Source organism: Pseudopipra pipra, chromosome 14 (genome assembly GCF_036250125.1).
Source record: "Pseudopipra pipra isolate bDixPip1 chromosome 14, bDixPip1.hap1, whole genome shotgun sequence".
Classification (NCBI taxonomy): domain Eukaryota; kingdom Metazoa; phylum Chordata; class Aves; order Passeriformes; family Pipridae; genus Pseudopipra; species Pseudopipra pipra.
This window is the reverse complement of record NC_087562.1, coordinates 76,475-88,795: the sequence shown is the minus strand read 5'-3', so window position 1 is coordinate 88,795 and position 12,321 is coordinate 76,475. Positions and strand designations below refer to the sequence as shown.

Genomic DNA, 12,321 nt, shown 5'->3' with positions numbered 1-12,321 from the left:
CGGCGCTCGCAGTGGAATGGGTGGAGTTGAGGAGCGCGGTTTCCTGAGAGGAAGTGACCGCACGGGGCAGGAATGCGCCGCCGGCTCCGCGCCGCGTCCCGCCTGCCTCGCCGCGGTGCCGCGGGGAGCCCTCACCGCCCCGCCAGCCATGCCGCACTTCACTGTGGTGCCGGTGGAGGACAAGCCCCGCGCCGAGTACGACAGCGTAGAAGGGCTCAGCTGGGTGGACTACCGGGAGCCGGCCGCGGTGCCCGCCCCTGGTGACTCGTACGACACCGTCAGCTCCGACGGTGAGCGCGCACGGCTGGGGCGGGGGGCGGCGGTGCCCGCGCTCCGGGGGCTCGAGCAAGCCCGGCCCCGCGCCGCGGCACACAAAGGCGGGGGCGCTCGCGGGGACGGCTCGGGTCGCCGCGCCCGGATGAGGAGCCCTGCCGGGTCCGCTGGGGCGGGCGGCGGCTCCGCTGTTGCCAGGGCCGGTGGGTGAGCCCTGTGGCCGCTGTCAGCCCGGCGGGCCGGGCGGGGCCGAGAGGCGGCACCGCAACCCGCCCGGCTGCGGCGGTGCCCCGGGGGTGCTGTGGGCGCGGTGTCCCCCGGTGCGCACGGGAGCCACTCGGGGGTTCCCTCCGCCCCCCAGCCGCTTGTTGACAGCCCGGGGTGCAGCGGGCTGCGGGGCCGGCTCGGAGGGACGGCTCTTATCGTTTCTACACAAGCTGCCGTCTCCAGAGTGATAAGAGTACGGTGAGATACGCTCAAGTGTTTTCAGTGCTCCGCTGCCAAAATAAACGGGTGATAGCGAAGTCAGTTAAATTAGCAACGTCTTAGGTGGCTGCTTTTCCTGTTTGTATCATCTTAAAAAACGCAGCTGTCTAGCAAACCGGGCCCTTGAATACTACAGCAAGTGCTTTGTGCCTGTTTAGCTCACAACTGCTCCTGTCAGGCAAAGCTGCTTTTTGTTAGGGGTTAATTTATTCCAATTACAGAAGAAAATCACGTAAGTAGAAGGGGATTTTGGGTGGTGAGAAGTACATTCTTTAATTAGGCAGCTAATATCAGTGCTCAGCCTGTCTTGGTGTTTTGCTGTGACTTTTAGGTAATAATTTAAATACAGTGAGTCTTTCTAGTGGGAATGTGAAGGATGCTTAGATTTGGAGAGCGGAGTAATTCTGGTACAAGGTTGTTTTAGCTCTTTCTGCAATCTGTGTTTTTCTTCTGCCTTGGTTACGTTTAGTTTTCTGTAATCTTTAGGAAGAGGATCTTCCCATGGGCTCAGCTGGTGAATCTGACTTACCCTCTGTGAATCATGCGTGACTCTAGGCAACAAAAGAAAAAGGAGTAAACACCTGACCTGTTCTTCCTTGCCTGTGCAGTCAAACTTTTCAGACTGTAAATGTTATTGGATGTACAGTAATCCCTGAAGGGAGTCTGCACTGCTCAGGCCTATGCTTAAGGAAGCCAACAGGGTTATTTTGCTGAGTGATACTCAACTGTCCTAAGAACAAAGTTCAGTTCCTCATTGTTACTTCATTCATTTCTCTGAGAATATGTGCTTTAATCTCCCAATCTGTACCCACTGGGGTTTTTTTCTTTCTTTCTTTGTATAGTTTTCAAAGAAATTTTAGATTTCATATACCAAGTAGGTCTGTTTATGTCCATTTTTTCCATGTCTAGTGTGGGTATTTTGGAGTGATGAAAGGTAGTTGTTTTTCCCAAGCTGTCTATTATCACAGACAATTTTAGGTACTAGCCCTAAAGGCTGTCCAGGGCCTGGTCTTTGTTTTGTAAAAAAGGTCTGTTTTACTCTCAGGTTACTTACCATATAGTCCACGTGCATGAAAATAACAGGTGTTTTTCACCCATCTCAGCAGGTCGAGGTGGAGATCTTGTGAAGTGCTTTTTCCACTAGCTAGCTTTGGCCATGGGTTGGTAGGTGTGGCTTGTGGAAGCTGCTGCCATGATGGATAAAGGAAGGTCAACTCAAACCACCTCTCATTTGGGTATGAGGCTGCCCGTAGGATATATGCAAACAAAACACTTCAAGATGCTCACTCAGCTCCCCGTCACAGTCCATCAGTCACTGGCAAGCTGTGGTCTCTTACATACTGCTGTTCAGACTGCAGTGCACAGCCGTGCTAATGGAAGTTAGCAGAGTCTCTTCATTTTAAGGGCTATAAATATCTAGTAACTTCTCTGTTAATGTATGGTAGGTAGTTCTGTTTCTGTTTGAACTATAAGTGTCTTCTGTTTTTTAATTTACTTTCACAGTAATTGTTTCATATCCTCAGGGTGTGCGTATAAAGATATGTCTTGCCTACTTGTACTGACAAGCATGTTCTTCCCCACTAGCCTTTTCTGTCTCTTCCTATTTTTGGGGGGTTTGTAGCTCTGTAGAGGGGAATCTGAACTTCCTTGTGTTATTCCTTTGGGTTTTGGTGCTTCTTTCTCCATCCTATGCAGAGTACTCAGGCCACTCCTACGGGAAGAGTATTGATGATATGGCATGGTGGAGATGGAAGCTGCTGTTGAAGGCAGAGTATCTCACAGCTGGTTAGCACAAGCTGGAGCCTGCAGACTGGAGGGAAGAGAGTGACCCTCCAGACCTTTCTGTGGCAGCTGATAGCGAGCTCATGGAGGGATTTGTTGGTGTTGGTAATGGCCCTGATTCCAGATAAGGTAAACTGTTTGACTTGAGCGCACAGTTCAAGTTGTAGGTTGTGGCCCTATGGAAGTGCACACAGTTGGTATTGGCACTGCGGTGTGTGCAGACAGAGCTGCCTAAGCAGTGTTGATGGTCCCAGCTTTCCATGCGGTCCAGGAGCTCCACCATAGTCAGTGTGAGAAACTGGTTGCAGTTGTTCTGTGAACCTTCTCCTGGGAAGATTTTGTTTTGTCAGCTTGTTATTCAGAACCTGGTTTAAAAACTTGCTTGGATTGCTCAGTTTGATTGAAGATGGGTTAAGGTGACTCATGGCCCTTCAAGAGTATGGTCTGTCATGGCACTGTAACCATGCAAAGTAGTGGCTGTGTTGTCCAATACTCCTTGCACAATCTCTTGGGCTGCTCCTTATGATTCTGACAGATTCTTATTTCAGTTTGACCTTTTCACTCCAACCTTTATTTGTCATAGCTCTGCTTTATTTTTTTTTTTCTGAATTTTGCGTTCTTTAGGACATCAAGTGATCATCATGGTCGGGCTTCGCGAACGCAGATTTGGGAAGGGCTCTACCCACGTTTGTTGCAAGCGCGCTGGTGGCTGAAAAGGCCAATATGAGATAGGCATGTCCGGTTGCAAAAAAAAATAAATAAAATGATCAAGTGATAGGGTGTCATCTAAACACCACAGACGTAATAGAATTTCTCGTCAACCATTTCCATAAGAAGGCATTAGTTAGTGTGCAATAATTTAGCCTTCCCAGATAGCTCCAGTGCTTGCTTGTGAATAAAATCAGCCTTTTTTTTCTAAGCAGGTTCTACTGACTGCCACTGCTTCTAATAGGCTTTGACATCTTTCATTTAGAAAAAGAAGTACAAAGAATTATCTTGTGATCCGATGATAAACACGTGAGCCCTTCTTTATGGATCATCAGGGATGAGAAATGTGAATTTGGCATCCCCTCAGTCTCTGAAATAATGCCAGCATGTTAGGTTGGGTATACAAGGCAAGAAGAGGGACAGTGGGGTCTGAACAGTGTTTACAAAAACCAAATACACTTTGCTTTAATAGGAATCTCAACTCCACAGTGATTGTGCACCCTGTTAACTAAAGTGCAGCAATGTCATGTGTCCTGTGGGAAGTTATTTATCTTCCCTTGACTTTTGTGTGTAGAAATGAGACACTAATCAGCTTGGTGTCACTAACCAGCTTTGGTCGGCTGCCACCCTTGGTTTTTGCCAAGGAATTGCTCTGCTTATGTTCCAGTTATCACATGGCTTCCTCTCAGCCCAGAGTTCTCTAACTGGACTTGAGACCTTTTCCTCACGCTTACATTCTGCACTGTGTTCAGTGCTTTTGTGCAGCAACAGATTCTGCTGCTCATTAGCAATAAGCTGTTTTTGAGAATGTGGATAAAGTTCTGATTTACTATAAGCTTCTTCCTGGTTCACTGCTTTTAGTATATAGTAACTTACTGGTAAAGATTTTCAGTCTTCTACAAGACTTGAAATAAAGCTCACATAAAATATGTCTGAACATACTTTTAATGGGGACACATAAATAATTCAAAAATTCTTCTTCAAAGTGCTTACTTCTTACATGTACGTGTTTTGGCGAAGTCCAGAGATAATATAACATCAATCATGTAACAAATTAGACACTACAGCTAAATAGGACTGACAGAAACACGTGTCCAAATACCATCTAAGTTATCTTAATTCAAGAACTTCTGGCAGCAGTGTGGGTAAATGGCACAGTTACAGTGGTCGGAGTGGAATATTTTTGCATAACCTCTGTAGCACATGTGTCTTCAGCGTTTTTCATGTTGCCTCACAACTATAGAAAGAAGTCATGGAGGAGGCAGACTGGGGTGGAGTTGAGGCAGAACCTCTGAATTGTTTGGGAGGAAAGAAAGTAACCTGAGAATAGCAATACTAATGTCCGGGAACTATCTCTTCTGGTGATTTGTTTTCTTGCTGAAAGTGGTATAGAGACTTCATCTTCTTCGATATAGCTGCATTTTGATGAGGAAGGGTCTTTTTTCTATTCTGTTAAGCTTGGCATTTGTTTTCCCTCTCTGAAAAGTATGATGTGTAAATTTGGAGATATTAAAGATGCCCTGTCAGTGCTAAATACATCAATATATGTTTCTGCTCCATAAAGGGTACTTCTGGGATACGCAACAATGGTTATGGTTTGAAATGCAGAAACTAAGGGGTCTTAGCAGCAGGGTCATACTTTTGAAATCCTAGGAGGTTTTTTGGCTTCTTTTTTTTTTCCTTTTTTTTTTTTCTTTTTTTAAAATTTTTTTTGTTACTTGCTGTTTGAGCAATCAGCAATTATCATAGCACTGATAGGAGTGCTAGATTCCAGAATACTTTTCTCAACAATCTAGTGCACGGAGAAGTTGACTCTTGCTTCAGATAAGGAAAGCTAAGAATTCAGTTTGTGAAAAATCAGAGTGGAAAAGTGTTTTGTGACATAGTTAACTGTTTAAAACAGTTGGGTGGGTGAAGGGGATGGTATATACTTTATCACCTGTAAGCAAAAGAATTTCTGAGAAACTCATTTTAGTGGAGCCCATGGTGGATACCTCCAGTTTCTTTTAGCAGCATGCGGTGTTGTGATATTTAATTTATCTGTTAAAATGCTTGTCTAGGAAAAGAAAAAAGTTCATGTTCCTGCGTAAACTGTTACTTTTGCTAAGCATGTCTCATACCTCTTTTGTGCAGTGATTAAGGCAGAGCTGGAGAGGCTGCAGCTGTCTGGTACCAAAGGGATCATGGTGCCAGCTGCTGGTGACCAGGAGATTTCGCTAAATATAGAAAAACATGGGCCTTTTTGTGGATTCTCTGGTATTTCAGTTATTTGAAAAAGCTCTGGAAAGAATCTTTGTGATATGTCTAAGTGATGTGAAAGCAATTCCCCGTAACCTTGTATGCGTGGGTCTGCACGTTGCAAAAAACTAAGAGAAGATTGTTAAAAACCCAAACAACCACCTGCTGTTTTTTTGTAACTGCTGATTTTTTGTGTTTTGGAGAACACCTGCACTAGAAGCTAAGCAATTGCATATGAAAAGACATGGATTCCCCATGTAATTCTCCCTGCAAATGCTTGCTAAGTGCCCATTTCAAACTTAATTTGAGACTAAGTTTGGGAATTGTTTAATATGCTGAAGCTGTATCTTCTGTTCACTCCGAATTTTTCTAAAGAAACTTAAATACGTTTTTGGGTTTCTTATATTGTGCTTGTAGTACATCTCTCTCTCATGTATAAAATTGATCTGTGTGTGTTATTCAATTTCCTGTTTCAAATTTCTTCAGTGTTTCAGTTCTTTAAAGAAAACAGTGACATTTACTTTCTTTTCCGTAGTGCAACAAAATTAAAGAATGTTTTTGCATGCTCTTCAATGTAAAGTTTAAATTTGGCTTTTGTTCTAAAGTTCGATGTAGAATGAAGACTAAGGTAGTTTGCAGTCTCATTGACAGGAAATGTAGCCAAACGTCATAAATGCTGTTTGCTGGAGTTGGCAACAACCACCTTGAGGAAGAGCAGACTTAGTGATCATTGACTTCTTTTTAAGTGCATGTAACAGAATGGAGGGATACACAGTGCCATAGGGAGAGAGAAGCTGCATTTGAGTTTCCCCTTCCAAGATCAAGTTGAAGATTTACACCTGTTTTTGATTGTGTTGCAACAAATAATGTGCAGACTGTTTTAAACTAAAGAAGTCCTGTTAGCACCAATATGTAGAGTAAGATTTATTTGATCGAAGGGTTTGTGTCTTCAACCTGTTTGTTTGAGGTTTTTCTTTAAATACTTTTGTCTGTCACCTGAACTACAGAGAAGAAAAATGCACCATTTTAAGACATGGTCTAAAGTCTATTTAAGTTACATTTTAGGGTTGGTTCCTTTGTCTTCAATAACCTTTGAATCAGAAATTTTAAATCTCTTAAATGTAGTAAGCTAATTTCTATTCTCAGACAGTAAAGTTTCAGTATTTTTTTTTGTTTGATTTAGTAAAACCTCTTTCTTAATTGTTAGTTTTCAGTAGGCATCTCTTTAAATGCTGCCAAGTGATCCCTTAGCAATGAGTAGTACTGTTCTTGTTCCTTCAGTTGAGCTGCTTTGGATGATTTCCTTCAGCATACTTGGATTTTGTCATGCATGGAGAACTGTGCATCTTTCACAATGGCTGCTGTAGTCATTGCCAAACAAACAATATCTTGGTTTTAAACAAGCAAAATAATGAAATATTGTACGCAAAAAATGTTAGTCTTTTCACAGAATCAAGTACTTGACAATTAATATGTCTGGTTTTAAATGTAAGTCTACATGGCCACAAAAAATACATGTCTTACAATGCATGTAGGGTAAACCTGTCCGGATTTTTGATATGACAGCATTTTTTATACTGTAACTGCATATGCATATATATATAAAACTGTATCTGGAGGTTATTTTGTAGCCTGTTGACTGCCTAGTTGTCCCCATTGGTTTTTATTTTAAACATTGTTTCACCAAGTCTCAAATTCACTTCTAAACTGTAAAAAGAAGTTCCTGGAGTTAATGAAGTAGCATTTTTTCCTAACAGGCCATGTAATATGGCTTTAGGTTTTGTGGTAGGTGCTAGGTTTGGCCTGGAAAAGAAGGCTGTTTACTTTCCAGCAGTCATAATTCATGTCTGAGCAGGAGAGGTATAGGTCAGAACAGCTCTGGGAAAACATTTTTTCAAAAATTTTGCTCCTATTGAAGGTGCTTGGTGGAATTCTTTCTTAATCATCTTTTGATCTTCTTTGTGCTCTGTAGGACAGAGATGTGAAGTTTGACATGCAAAATAAAGCACTAATTGCCCCCAAAGAGCTTTTGACTCAGTTATCTTATGGATGAATAGGGAAGTTTGATAACTTGACAGTTTTGCTTTGCTGATTGGAGGCAGCCTACGACTTGTCAGAAATGTAAATGAGATGGCATTTTGCTGAGCAGAAGATGAGAGGCCAGTGCCAGGCTGGGCTGGGCAGCAGGGCAAGGGGTGAGGGAGGAAATGGCTGGTTCTAGTGAAGGGATGGTCATCATCCCACCTTTGTGTTGGTGTCACAGTGCTGCTACAGGAAGCTGGGAAACTTATTTGCATAAGGAATAGAGTAGTAGCATTTCCAAAGGTGTTCAGATTCTGGGTTTGCCTAATGTCTCATGGATATTTGGCCCACAGGTCCATCCCCTTGAATCCAGAATGCTTAATTTGCTCCCTTCTCCCCATTCCACCCGAGTGACCTGCATTGTCCTAGAAGCCCAACTCTTTCATCGATTGACATGTAGTCTATAATATAATTAGGATGCGAACCATTGATTACTTTGAAAATGAGAATCAAAGCTGTAAGCTGATGTTGCAGGGTGGCTTGAAGGGAACTGTAGCAGAGATTGTATAACAAGATCCTGGGAGAGGAGCAATGACGCAGAGCTGTGTTTAGGGCAGAGGCATGCTGTACTATGTATAGGTTCAAGCTAATTATGCCTGAACAGAACTATATGTGGTTTTTTTCCCCTACAGTAATTACCAGCCTTTATTTTCATCTCCTACCAGTAGCTAGCAATTTCTGGTGTTTATCTGAGGGATTTAGAACATCATTTGTCACTACATTTCCCCCCTTATCGTGAAGCAGATTAGACCATCCAAACTTCTGACTTTCACTTCCATGTCAAAGGGAAAAAAGGGTTTTTATGGTGTGCCATTAGAAGCTGCCTGTTTGCTGACTCAGAGTAACTCCTGAGGAGGGCAAACTTGTTCAGACTTGCTCTTGCATACTTTAAATTGCTGATTGCTGCAGTAAAACACAGATTTTATGCCCTGGAGTATAATTGTTCTCCATAAAATTATCTATAGCAATACTACTTTGTTTTATGACCTTGTCTCTGCTTGCAAGCCGAGCAGCCGTGAGCTTAGTTACTGTGTGCAAAGTCCACCTCTGGATTTCCATGTCGGAGGCCAGATCCGAGTCAGGACTAGAAGTAATTCAAGAAGACAGCATAGCTGCTGCTGTCTCTGACAGAGGACAGCACATTACTGTTTCTCCTCTGCCTTCTATCTTTGCTTTCGGGAGCTTTGTCCTCCTCATCCACTTCTGAGTAGCGTAATTGACTTTACTTTTACTCCTACTTGCTATAGTATATGTTTGTGTCCAGAGCTGATGCAAAGGACAAAGGCAGAAGTTCTTCAGTAGTCTTGCAGGTTTGATTTTAGAACCTACAACTCCTGAATTTTTTTGGCTTTGTTCTGCTAAGGTTTTAACTGTCCAGTCTGTGATTTTTACCATACAAAGTGTTCGGCAGTAATACTACTTGTCCATCTCCCCATAACAGGATCCCTTCCTTTCCCTTGATTCCTGTTTGTGTTCTTCGCCCTGTACTTAGCGCATGATCTCCAGGGCACAGGTGTTATAAAGAGCACCACAAACCAACCCTTGCTTCAGTTCCCACATGGAACTTGCATCTTGACTTCTCTGCCTAGGCAGACACCAACTACTCCCTTTTGATGTGTCTCTGTGTTCTGGAAAATGTGGTGGCAATGTCAAGGATAAATTTCTGGAACGTGGTAGCCAAACATGAAAGGAGGTGTAGCTGAGTTGTGTTTGGTAGATCCCAATACTATGTAACCAGACAGGAGGATGATTATCTGCATGGTGTTAAGATGCGTTTTAGCATACACGCAAGGAGCTTTAAAGCTCTAACTGAAAGCAACACGCAGAGTGATATAATTGCAATATTTGGCCTTTGCCCTTTTAAGATACCGTATTGTGGACTTTGTGGTAGAAGCGTATATTTAGCAGGAGTAAACTCACCATTGTATGTCCCTGAGTTTCTTTAGACTTAGATTCTGTTGCATCTGCTTAATTTCTGACTGGAGCAGAAAAGTGATTTAATGTTGCCCATTGCTCTTTGAAAAGTTTCTGTGAGTTAATGTGCTGTACTGACTTTACTTTGATGCTCTTGCAAATGGATGAACTTCTTGTAAAATGATGATAAAAGCAACTGTGGGTTTTCCAGATATCTGAATTTGTCTTGGTTTGTACTGTGTGTTCCACTGTGTGAAACATATTGTGCTATTTTGGAAGACCTGTGGGCTCTTTATAAATGTATGTTAGAATGTATGGATTTTAGAAGGACGGTGGTTTGTTGCTTATCATGTGCAATGTCAGAGTGCTCTCCACTCTCTAAAATGTTCACTGGGAAGGAGTGACTCCTTTCCTTGGAGAAGTCTCTTGCTGACTTGTACTTTCTGTAAGTATTATGGCCAGAGTTACAGTGAGTTTTGGCTGTTTGCAGCACTTCACACTGGGTCATCCTTGGATCTCAACCTTGGACCATTTACAGAATTAACTGTCTTTTTTTTTTTCCTCCCCCCCTTTCCTTAGTTGCAAAAAGTCTCTCATGAACTTTGTTTTCACATGGAACACAGTACTTCTCAAATGTAAGAAATATCTGATGTTCAGCACTTTCTGTATGAGTTAACTGAAAATTAATAGAACATTCAGGGCTTCAAAATAAGCTGTAACCGGTTACCAATGTCTTTCTACTGTCTTCCAAAAGTAGATAGTAGCTGTTAGTTAATGTACATTGTACATGATGTAATGCATAGAATGTACATCCATTGAAATGTTGAACGTAATTAAACCTCCTTTTTTCTGTTATTTTTTGCATGTTTGGAGATATTTACACTCTAGCTTATACCTTCTCTCTTTCCACTTGTTTCCTGTAGGAAGCTTTTTGAGCTGGTGGCAGTATTGACTTTTTAATGGTCACTGTTCCCACCTGCTTTCTCTCACTCCATGGTTTGTGCCTGTACAATTGTTTCTTTGGCCCATGTTGAGCTGAAAGAGGGAGCAGGTATGTCCAGAATTGTGGTGTATGTTGTCGGGGGGGGGTGACTTTTTTTTTGTTTTGTTCTCTCATCTTTTGTACTGTGTAGTCATGGTCAGCTGAACACTTGTAGGGCTGAAAACAATTTTCTGTATTTGATATCGGAGAGAAAGGTGAACTTGGATTGAATATTGCATGGAATCTGCATGCTGGTCTAATAGCTGTATGTTACTGTCTCTCAGAGAAAGTGAGAACATTTTACAGCAAGAGGCTTTTCCTGAGGCAGGGAAAGTGCTAGAATGCTGTTCCTTGTATTTTGATACAAGGTATTCTGTATCTGAGGTGCCTTCATGCATGTGAAAGGATGGAGTTCCAGGGAGGATAGTTGTGAGAAATGATTTGGAGTCATTCCACATGAGAGAACCTCTGAAGTGGATTACAGTGAAGTACAAAGGTTGTTTTTTATAGTGGGTTTTTTTCAACTGGCAATGACAAGTTATATTTTGAAAGCTCCTAAGTGATGTGAGTTCCTAAATCCAATTTCTCAAAAGTGATTTGACATATTTAATTACACAGGCATTCTTGGTGACTGTACCTACTGTATCATGTAGATAAGTCTCAGTGTGGTGTGTGCTGGTATCTAGAGGACTTCCTTGTGAATGGGCAGAATGATGGGGGTTCTGGTAATTATGAACTGCTTAGAATCATCAAGTTAGTATTTACTTGTGTATCTTATATAAACCTCTCATTTCATTGTGCTGATGCTTTTTTTTGTGATCTTGTATATAATATGGTTAATGGGTAACCATATTATAACGTATTGAAGATGGAAAGAAATAGATCGCTGTTTTCACTTGAAAGCTGAAATGCCTGCAGGGCTAACGTCACAGAGCTATACTTTTCGTGGCATTAGCAGTTTTAAAATGCTGTCTGATTCCACGCTGAGCAAGCAGCAGTTTTGTGGCACACTTTTCTGAGTAAGTGTGCAAAGAGCTGGCAGTGTGCCTCTTAAATGTGGCTGGGCCTGGATTTGGCAAATAGCATTTTGAGTAAGATCCTGACATTTGTATGTTTTCTCAGTGTTGAAAGGATTATAGTGCCAGGATTATATCAGTGTCGGCTTAGCTTTCTGTAAGAAACTCTTGTGTCCTGGAAGTCCAATTCAACATTGCAGCCAGCACTTTGTCAGAGCAGGTAGAAGAAAGTTCTTTTGGGAATACAATATTATTAAACTTGTCCAATCCTCAGGACTCCACGGGGAAGGCATTTACTAAAGCATGTGCTAAGAGCAGGAAGAAGAATAATGGTAAACCAAATTACTGAAAATGGCAAAGAGCTATTGCTAAAGGGTAAGTACTTTGTGTTGATATTAGTACCTACAAAGAATTGTAGGGCTTCTAGGACAATTGTTCTGAAACTATCAGTGTAACTTAACTGAAGAATAAAATCATTTCACTTTTTGAAACACAAGGTTATTAAGTTGTTAAATCCATCAAGCTGTGTAGGATCAGTTAACTTGATTGGTGAAGATATTCTCTAATCTAGTTCTGTAAAGTACAGTAGAAGTCTGATAGTAATTTCACATGTTTATCTAGCGATAAATCCAAGATCTGTGCTTAATTGTACACTTAATTTTGTGCTCTGGTGCAGCCTAACTGTTGCATAGGTTGTTGTCTGGGAAAGCTTTTGCTGTTTCTTTCATGCAGAACACAGGCAAATGCAGTCTTTTGAACTCTGAACTGTTTCAGTGGAATGAATATGTTATCAATAATGCATCTTCCTAATTTATTTTTTGGTAAAATTGCACTTTGTGT

The 12,321-nt window shown here is 41.9% G+C and overlaps 1 protein-coding gene across 5 annotated transcripts in view; it reads left to right on the top strand.

Annotated features, from left to right (window-relative positions):
• The first annotated feature begins 1 nt into the window (after nt 1).
• The window catches only part of SLC12A4 (solute carrier family 12 member 4), a 46,925-nt gene continuing 34,605 nt past the window's right edge, over nt 2-12,321 (top strand). For 2 of the 5 annotated variants that reach the window (XM_064670552.1, XM_064670555.1), the window contains exon 1: nt 2-290. In XM_064670552.1, the coding sequence (XP_064526622.1) occupies nt 17-290 (274 nt within the window). In that variant the 5' untranslated portion in view covers nt 2-16. Of the gene's footprint in view, nt 291-10,461; nt 10,535-11,795; nt 11,857-12,321 lie in introns of those variants that run through there. The other 3 variants (XM_064670553.1, XM_064670554.1, XM_064670556.1) reach the window with 3 other exon arrangements.